The sequence below is a fragment of the Acanthisitta chloris genome, unplaced genomic scaffold (genome assembly GCF_000695815.1).
Source record: "Acanthisitta chloris isolate BGI_N310 unplaced genomic scaffold, ASM69581v1 scaffold15643, whole genome shotgun sequence".
In the NCBI taxonomy this organism is placed as follows: Eukaryota; Metazoa; Chordata; class Aves; order Passeriformes; family Acanthisittidae; genus Acanthisitta; species Acanthisitta chloris.
Window position 1 is genome coordinate 29,030 of NW_008664404.1, and position 10,185 is coordinate 39,214.

Genomic DNA, 10,185 nt, shown 5'->3' on the forward strand with positions numbered 1-10,185 from the left:
CTCAAGGTATTCTTCCCTTCTGATAAGGCACAACTAGCTCAACTACACAGGTATGAGAAACAGCAGTCATGTCTTAGAAGAGGTCATAAACCATCAAACACCCCTGAAGCCTCCCCAGAATCGTTTCTGGGACCTTTCACCAGAGGACTGTGCATGATCCACAGTGTTGCATCAGACAGTGTAAAGTCCCTCTTCCCTGGGGAGGTATCCGGGCATTCCCACCTGAACCTGAACATGCATTAACCCATTGAACTTTATGTTGCGTGGGCTTCTCCCAGCCCTGAAAGATCAAGACTGCATCCATCGCTTCAAAAAATGCACATCTAAATTGCAACAACCAAATCTTGTAGCTGGATCCACAGGTGGTGATACCTCTCCTCTCCACTATCTACTCTTACCCTTCCTTTCTTTTCCTTATTTATCTCCTTAGGTGATATTTGTATACATAAAATATATATCCTGTGAAAATTTACCATTTACAATCTACTCTACATTTACCATTTACAATACCACTCTACATGGTATGCACATTTTTCCCTTTCAGATTATCCCATTATTTCTGCCAGTGCTGGGTTTGATGAACATAAAACAAACTCCAGTTCTCACCTCTGTCCATAACATAGTATCTCTCCTTAGGGACTCCTCTGGTCTCAGGGACAGTAGAAAGCTTGAAACTTCCGGGAGGGACACTTTCTCCTGAAGAAATTAATCAAGATACAATAGCTGCCAACATAATATACAACAGACAACACCTAAATAACAACACAAGAAGTTTGCCCGCATCTGGCAAGTTTCAGAAACAGAAAGTTACTTATGCCTTTTCATGAGGCAGCCTCATTTTCACCTCTTTTGCCTCTTGGGATCAACTTCTCTTTACCAAGGAACAAAATTTAATTTTCCAAGCGTAGAAAGTTACTGAATGAATGACTAGAAGAATAGTGCTATTTACTGATGACACCTTTTAAATCAATGTACATAAATCATTAAGAGTCCCTGATAAGTACTATTTCTGTATTTCCAAGAGGAAATTCAAACAAGCTTATAGCCATAACACACACCACGGACGACCGTCTATTCATTTAGAAAGTAAGCATGCTATAAAAAAACAAAACATGAATATTTTGACTACTCAGTAACTAAGGTCCTGCTATAAGAACACTAATGGTAGTTTTATCCTGCTGGTATTATCAATATCTTTATTCTCTTAGGTATGTCAGGAAAGCCTATTTAGTTTCTAGCCAATAAAACCCGAGTTTATACAGTAGATATGGAATAGCATCCTATTGTGATAGCTACCACATGAAAACAAAAAACAACCCAACCCAACCCAAACTGACCACATCTGTCAAATGCATCGCTGTTTGAAGAAGATAGCACTGAGCAGCTCCACGCAACAAAATCTGATGTGTAATCATAGTACACTGGAGGACATCTCTGAAAAGATGAAAAATGCATAATGTATAAAACACACACTTAGAAAATGTAAACATTTTAATGTATTTTCTAATTATTAACCATTTTCAATACATTAGGTTGCATTTTATGAACATCCTCTACTAAGTATAACACAAACACTGCCAGATCAGACACCATACATTTCAGAGCCATAGGTACTTTCAAAAACTGATATTAAAACTTGGATAAGCATATACCTGACAAAATAAAAAGGAGGAGTGGAAGGAACAAAAACAAAGCTAAAGGGAGAATCTCCATGATCACATCAGTTCAAACTGATAAATCTGTATTTGCATTTCTAGCTGTAAAAATACAGAAATATGTACATCATCAGATTCTTGCTCAAGGACCAAACTGAAAGAAATTTTCAATGCTCTTTTATCAGCAGAAGCATGTCTTTTTTTTTTTAATCTCTTTTTTTTGTAAACAGTTTCTACACAATATTTCTTCAACCACTAGGAAGATGTTATTTAAAAGCTCAAATTTGATTAAATTGGGCAACAATTGACTTTTAGTGGCTCTAGAAAGTGAAAGCAGACACTTAGGAAGTATCAGTGTGATTAAAGTTCATACATACACTAAGAACTCTTACCAAGCCTTTTATTTACAAATCTTTCAGTTATGAGTATTGTGGGCTGTTCCCTGATAAAGCCTCAAATGCCATTAAACTAGGTTGTAATGCAATTAGAAGAAAAGAAAGAAGTTTGATACATATCAATCAGAAGTATGGAAGACCAGGGAAAAATTATGCTAAACAAGCAGCAAGGACCATGATCTAAAATGCAAAACACTCATTTTTTTGAGGTCACACAGAGATAGAAATACATTGGTTCTAGAATTGCTTTCCTCTGCAAATTAGACATAAAGGAGAGAAAACCTTCCATTCCCATGCACAACCATCCTCCCTGAAGTAACAAACATGAATTTAATCCTGGCTCTCCAGAGGTTCAGCACATTTCTTTAGAAGAAGTCTGTAAGAACACAGTGCAGTATATATTTTACCTTAAAGCATGAATTCCTTCAGCACCAAGTACTTTACATGGAGGGATGTATGCCAGAGCCATAGAAAGAAACAAAATGGGAACAGCACACCAATGCCTACTTGTCATCTTCTGAATAAACTTTAACAGGAAACTACCTTAAAATAAAAGTAAACAAAGCAAACAATCCAGAGTGATTTCTCATTCTTCAATGCACTTAAATGACAGCAGAAGTCTGTCAGTAAGGTCATGTAATAAGGAGATAACCAGAAACAGACCTAATTTTGGCTTTGGTAATCTGCACTAATTACATTCAGTAATGGGACTTTAACTTTCGTTAAAATTTAAAAAAGCGAAACTGAAACATACCTTTTTCTTCTTCTGGAAGAAGTGTGAGATAAGTAGCCAAAAACTTCTGTAGCCTCATTCCCAAAGGAGGACAGGCTCCCATTAACTGACCTGATGTCCTGTTGGGTTTTAAAAACATTAAATACACAACTGGCATGTTAACAGCTACAAGCAGGATTGCCCCTAAACAAAAACAAAGTGCAGTTCAGTCCAGTATTCCCACAGCACCCAGCAAACATAGAGAGGATGGGGATGGTCACAACAGCATGACTCTCCCTGGTCACCTACAAGCACATGGTGGTGGCATTCTGCAGCAAGACAAGCACAGTTTCAAATCAATTTACAAAGGACTGAGAGAATCTGTCAGTTAACCCCATGCCTGCACTTGCAGAGCGACATGGGCTGCCAGGGAATGGGTTGCCAAGGCCCACAGGACAAGATCAGTGGCATGCAGTGGGGATGTGACCAGTCTGACCTGGAGAACAGCAAAGACAAATTCCCTACATAAGTGTGCTAGGGAGCAAGACTATAAAGTCAGTATAAAGAAAACTACAGACCAGAACAGAAAGTTTTAAATAAAAATGCAAGGAACGCTCCATGAGACCAACAGAGACAACTTGTGTCACATTTGAAGCCTCAGGATCCTGGCTGTTAAGGATTGGGATCAGTCATGAGAATTTATCCTTTTCTCTCAGCTTGACACTAACAACTTTATATATTCTTGGTGTACTCACACATGCACCCTCCTCTACATATGTCAACATGTTACACCAGAAATACAGAAGCTAAGAGAGAAGGTTATGAAGCATCAATCCAACACAGCTCTAACACACACCAAAACACTCAGCAGTTGCTTCACCTTCTGACTTCCCATCCATGTATGCCCATGGAAAACACACTGCAGCCAGCTATCTGAGATGGGAAACACGTAACTGCTGCAAGAACCTGTAGAGGCCAAGTTTGTACTGCCGTGTTTAAATCAAACAACCTATTTTGACTACACTTTGTGCAGAATCAGCAAATCCAAACTGATCACCAGTGACAGTCACAGTTTTATCCCCTAAAAAAGTGCATAAAGAGACTGTCAACTTTTCCAGCTGCCTAACAAGGTCAGCCAGTTAAGGTTCCTCCAATACTGTTCTGAACTGAGTTTCAGATTGCTAGATGAAACATCCAATCCATTGCATCTGGCAAAATGCTGAGTGCAAAGTGCATTTAGCACTTAGTTCCCCTTTCCAAGTACTCTCCACACAAGTAGCACAAAGGACTGAATGCTGTCAGTATACTGAAGGCACAGCAGCTTGCAACTCCTCTAACTTTTCTCTGCTACTTACACCAAGAGAGGACACTGTCATCTGTCTGCCACAAACAGTCTCCTGTAAAAACCTATCAGTTATGAACTGGCAACAATTAGAGCAGACCTTTCTGTGTGGCAAGGAAATGAGAAGATAAAAAAATACTTCACTAAGTTATTAATTTATCATATCTCATTTCACGTCTAAATTTGCATTTCTACACCTTGAGGTGTGGTTGTGTGTTGCTATTACTAAGATTAAATTGAACCATCTTACTCACAGGCACCCAGCTTCAGTGAAAATCTCGTTACCTGTCAATAAATTTAGCTGCAACATTTTTTTAGTAATATGTTTTTCTTTACCTATGATTTCACGCACATACTCAAACTACTATTATTAGAACATATAAATAAATAAATAAATAAGCCAGTGGCTTACCTGCTGTAGAGGGAACTTTCTGACAGGGCATCCATTAATGGTCCAATAACAAACTGATAAAAGGAAACAAGAACAGCTAAATGTACATTTGCAAGGCAATGACACATAGAGGCTAACTAGACTTATTTCATCAGACTTTAACAGGACAGTCAGAAATTAGAGAATCCTCTTGCTAGTAGTAAACAGCAGGAGCAAAAAGAAGAGGAAACTAAAGAGAAGAGGGAACAGGAGAATAAACAAGGAAAGCAGTTTTTTCACTAAATACATTTCACAGAATAGTGTGAAAGGTGCAGACAAGTAAGAAATCCTTTTGGGAAACAGACAGAAAAAAGTGATTTAAATAATAAAAGAAGTACTAGAAGCCAACACAGGCAGAAAGACTTAGAGTGTGTATTAAGGTTGCCTTTGTTTCAACTTGCTCATCAAAAGCCTGACTTAATTTGCCTAAATCAGAAATGTTAACCTCTGAGGACAATTCTCCTTCTATGAAAGAGAAAATGAAGAAATAACAGTATAATATAAATCACTCATCACTAAGCTGTAGGCCGGTTGGGGAGTCAGCCCACATATGACAGTAATAAAAAAATTACACTTAATTTAAACTTATTTCTTCCCACATACATAATATTTTAAGGGGAGGGGTTTTTTTTACAGGATACAATAATACACTGAATATACTACAGAGGCATTCACCTCCTCACAGGCTTATCTAGCAATGGATCTTCAAAATCCAGTCTGTGAATTTGTTCTTGTGCAGTATGTAGGGGATTTGTTATTAGCAAACTGTGGTGAGAACACTTGTGTACCAGGCCCTATACATGTATATATTCCCCGAGCGAAAAACAGATGCTGTGCATCCCCGTCCAAACTTCAGCTCTGTCAAAAGAAATTAAATATTTAAGCTTCAATTGTAAAAAACCCCACATCTTTGGTGTTTTCTCCTGGGCTCCCATATTATACAAAACCCTTCAATCTGCCCATGCATGAGTGCAAAGGAATAGCCAGCGGGGTGATAATGCAGAAATTAGGACACCAGAGACCAGTCACATATTACTTAGTTCAACTAGACACAGCTGCAGCAGTAGCACCAGCCTGTATTATTTCAGTGGCAACAGCAGCAACAACACTGGAGAGAAGCCACTCCTTTATGCTGGGACATCCTGTACCAGTCCACATTCCACATGAGGTAGAAGTAGTGTTGAGACAGTATGCAGCCCAAGCTCTATCACCCCAAAAGACACATAGGTATGAACTAATCCTCCTAATGGCAGACAACATAATCTTAAAAGGATGTAAACTCATTTAAAAAAACAAAAAAAACCAAAAAACCCAAGCAAGCCTAATACCTTTGCCTGATGATTCAGAACATCACCAGTGTGAGCAAGCAATGCATACTCCAAGTAAACCATGGACTGATTTAATCTATGTTCCCTTGCTGCTCAACAGAAGAAAACAGATAATGGGAAAAGTGGAAGGAAATCCCAAATTATGATGGAATATGAACAACCGGGAAAAAACTGATTCTGCCAAAGAAACATTTCATCACCGCGGCTAGATGGTTTCACAGTAAAGCCAATGGAGGGACAGAGGCAGTAAGGAACCAAGTACAGAAAGTATCAGCAGCTTCGTGAATTTATGCAGCTGCAAAAAGAATCAAACAGCTGCCCAACTTGCCAAAAGTTCTCAGGCACCAGACTGATCCCAGAGTTAGAAGAATAACCATGGGCCTACTTCCCTTTTCAGCGACTCCAAACACACTATGCAGAGATGTCACCTATGGGCAGGTACAAACATTTGCTGATAGTAAAGTGGCCGTCAGGCTGGGCAGAAGCCTTCCCACCGAGGAGAAAGAGGGGTAAGCACCTTGCTAAACCAAGTTATTCCTAGATACAAGGTTCCAGACTCAATTGAATCAAACAAGTGCTCATTTTACATCAAATAACATCAACTGTTTTAAGCCTTCGTGGATATAGAGAGAATTACATACACCACATCACCCACAGTCCTCAGGACAAGCAGAAAGGAAGCACAGAACATCGGAAGGTAGTGAAAATAAGCACTCACACTAATCCAAAATGGCCAGAAGCCTTAAACTTGGTTCTGTGGGATGTACAGAATACTGCATGATAACCTGCATAGCTATCACCAGTAGAAATTCTCTTTGGAAGGTATTTAGCTATACTAGAAACTTATATCCCAGCTAGGACCAGCCTATTGGATAGGGATGAACACTTGACACAGTATGTTTTAGCATGCAGAACGGGCTGAAAGGGCAAAAAGAAAATATGCTCAATGGTATCATCCCACACCACCCGAAATACACATACATAAAACACAGCCAACCCAGAGATGAGGTTTTAATTAAGGTATTCTCTAGAAAATCCAAATGAGAACCTAAACGGAATGGGCCATGTACTGTTTTACTGTGTTCCTACTTTGCTGTTAAAGTTTTCAGTAATGAAAACTGGATATATTCTCACATCAAAGGAGCAGTGGATGATCAACCCGTTGATAACTGACTTCTGAGAATCCTTTGTGATCTCATATTGATAATCATTTAAGTATTTGGGCACAAGAATCGATAGTTTGTACTCTACCCTATAACAATCTTGTTAGCCTTAATTCTGTTATGTTTGTTACTTGTACTAATGTTGTTTACGATGGCAGTGGTTAAATCCCTTTGCATTTTTTTTCCTCTAAGTGTATTATGAGCAGGTATGCCCAATTGAAACAAAGGAGGACTTTCCAGGAATACATCTCATGCAGGCAACTTGGTGTTCAAACAGCACATTGTACCCCAGGTGGCGGGAAATGGCCTCAGCTCCAAGCAATAAGCCATGAACTGGCACTGACACTTGGCCTGACAAAGGGCATGGGGACCTGTGGCACTGGCCTGACACCCACAGACCCTGCAGGACTCAACAGACAGTGAGAAGACCCCAGACAAATTACCACTGTTGAACCAAGAGGTGCGTGCAAGGTGTGTGCAGAGCAGGTGCACAGACTTTGAGGGTACAAAAGCCCAAGGATTCCTTTGTTCAGGGTCCTTACACAGGGGCATCAACTGAAGCTGTTATGTCACTGCACCACGATTAAATTACTTAAAGGAACCAGATGTCTGGGACTCTGCTATGGGAAATCCACGGTAGAGTCAGAAAGGGAAATCTGTCTGACTGTGTGAGTGTGGTATGCATAGGGAGTCAAGCAGGGCACCTGTTGGCTCACTGGAGCAGCCTGCTGTGAAGGGGCTTCAGCCCCAGCAGTTAAAAGCCTCAAGTGGTGTGACTCCCAGAGGGACATCTGAATGGTCACAGGGAAATTTCCTTAATACAGGAGCTCTGAAAATCTGAGGCATCAATTGCTCCTCTGACAATTTCACTTCTGGTAACAAACAAACTGGGAACCAACTTTAATTAGAGGCCATTAGTTTGAAATATGGGAATGAATGACTGCACTCAAAACCACATTCCCTCTAGCCTGGCCATTTTTCAAGTAATTATATATTTGACACCACTTACAAATATTGCTATCAGTTGCACAGCTAATTAAGGGTATTTTTACAGCACGTATCGAATTTCACAAATCAGAACACATTTGTTCTGGCAAGTAACAGTAACACCCTTACCTCCAAAAAACCAAGAGAATTCGGAAGATGCTTTGTTTCATAAAGCTGCAGAAAATGAAGAATGCCTTCCTTTGTCAGGGTTTTATTCTCACTCTCAAACATTCGTTTATAAATGCACATATGCCATGATGGGTGAAACAGCCAACAACCTGTTACAAAAGGAAATTCTTCTAAAGTGACACAGAAATGGTAGTGACACATTAACACACAGCACACTGACATTCTAGAAAATATTATAGTCTATTCACAGGGCATTTCAAAAAAGATGACTATAACTGTTACTCATATAACAATACCCTGCTAAACCTAATACAAAATAAAAGAAATTAACATAGCTTTCCAAACTTACCCTCTGCACTTTATTAGTCACAATTTAAAATGTCTAAAAAGTGCAAATGCCACATCCTTCTTCCTGCAACTCTACTCATACCAATGTATTTACCTGCAAAACTTTTATAATAATAGGCCTTCCACTTTACAAATCTCTAACATCTTGCACTGCCTAATTAAACACACTCTGTCATACCCTAGAGAAGATGACATTACATCCTTCAACATGCTGTCTCAGCACTCATTTTATATCTTCTCTCCTTGCTACTAATGAGAAGGTGGCTATGACCCATCTCAGGAATCTCTCGGTTTATTTTCCTATAGGCTGAAGTAAAGCCAAACACAGTGAAAAAAGTACTATTTATTTGGGTTTGCTGACAGAAAAAAGAGTATTTAAAGATAACACAGTAAGCAATAAGCATATGCTTGGGTTTTTTCTTGGAGCAGAATGGCACTGCCTGTGCACATATGCCAAGCAACCTATGCATACAGCAGACCCATAAAAACTGGAATAGCCACTCAGAAAACACCTAATTTGAGAACATAAAAATCTGCTACTAAAACAGCAGAAGCAAACAAAAAAGTGTGACGTAACTTTCTAATACTTAGGAGATGTCTCAGAAGAAGGGATGTCTTACCTTTGTCCCCTGATAGAGCATGCTCGTATAAACTGTTAAGTTTTGGTAATACTGGCTTTATGACATGGATCTGAAATGCAAATCAAATGTAATGTAAACAGTCAGTTTATATCTCAAATCTCGGAACTACCAGTTATGTATTAGCTAGAATTTGCTATCAAAAGCATTAATACAGTGGTTGACAACATAAATGCATTTAAAGAAAACTGCAGTATCTGTGGTATGTAACACTCAACTGCAGTTTAGCACCAAAGTAAAACTAATACTTCCATGCTACTGTATTTTAAAAAACAATACTTCCTAATAAGCAGTCATTCTACTCATCAAAATTAAAACAGCACAAATATCTAAAATTAAGCACGTCAATGAATTCTATTTCAGCTGCAGAATGATGTAAAAGTAATATTAAATAACTACAAAGATGTGGGCACACAACTAATAGTTAATGCCACAGTACCATAGAATTATGGAAGTCTCAAGTCAACAAGAATCTTTCTGCCAAGTACACTGGACTCCCCAAATAATTTTCATCCAAGGCCACAAGTTGATTTAACATACAGGCACAATCCCCTCTACTGAAGAGAGGTTGTTAAAAGCAATCACCCGATTTTTCACTAGGAAACCGGTTACCCGTGGTCCTGCAGTAAGCCGCATCCCAGACTTTTCTTTCTTAGCTCAATCTACTGCTTTAACCACAATTATTCCAAAGATAAGAGTGCTGAATTTATTCCCAATGAATGACATGTGCAGTGTGTTAGTATTTAAAACAAAAATAGTCCTGTTAGTACTAAGTTGGTACAACCACCAAAACTGGAAACACTTTGTCCAACAAAATAATTTCCAGTACACATGCAAGAAGGGAGGTATCACGTCCACCTAGGACGGGCACAGATCGCACGGCGCTCCTACCTGGTTCCCTTCCAAAGTTTCCATTATCAAAATGTAAGTTTCCCAAAACTGCAGGAGTTGCTCGTTCTTCTCAGCAGACCACCAAAACAGACTCGATTCTAGGACAAAGCAAAGGCAAAGTCACGGCGCAGGTTTCCCCGCGGGTCGGGTCTCCCCCGCTCCGGCGC

The 10,185-nt window shown here is 39.3% G+C and overlaps 1 protein-coding gene across 1 annotated transcript in view; it reads right to left on the bottom strand.

The window, feature by feature from the left end:
- Nucleotides 1–10,042, bottom strand: part of TARBP1 (TAR (HIV-1) RNA binding protein 1) — a 36,579-nt gene extending 26,537 nt beyond the window's left edge. The window contains exons 1-8 of the mRNA XM_009071344.1: nucleotides 10,019–10,042; nucleotides 9,110–9,179; nucleotides 8,142–8,290; nucleotides 4,517–4,569; nucleotides 2,805–2,902; nucleotides 2,458–2,593; nucleotides 1,338–1,434; nucleotides 607–696 (exon numbers count right to left, since the gene is read on the bottom strand). Of these exons, the coding sequence (XP_009069592.1) occupies nucleotides 607–696; nucleotides 1,338–1,434; nucleotides 2,458–2,593; nucleotides 2,805–2,902; nucleotides 4,517–4,569; nucleotides 8,142–8,290; nucleotides 9,110–9,179; nucleotides 10,019–10,042 (717 nt within the window). The remainder of the gene's footprint in view (nucleotides 1–606; nucleotides 697–1,337; nucleotides 1,435–2,457; nucleotides 2,594–2,804; nucleotides 2,903–4,516; nucleotides 4,570–8,141; nucleotides 8,291–9,109; nucleotides 9,180–10,018) is intronic.
- Nucleotides 10,043–10,185: the final 143 nt, after the last annotated feature.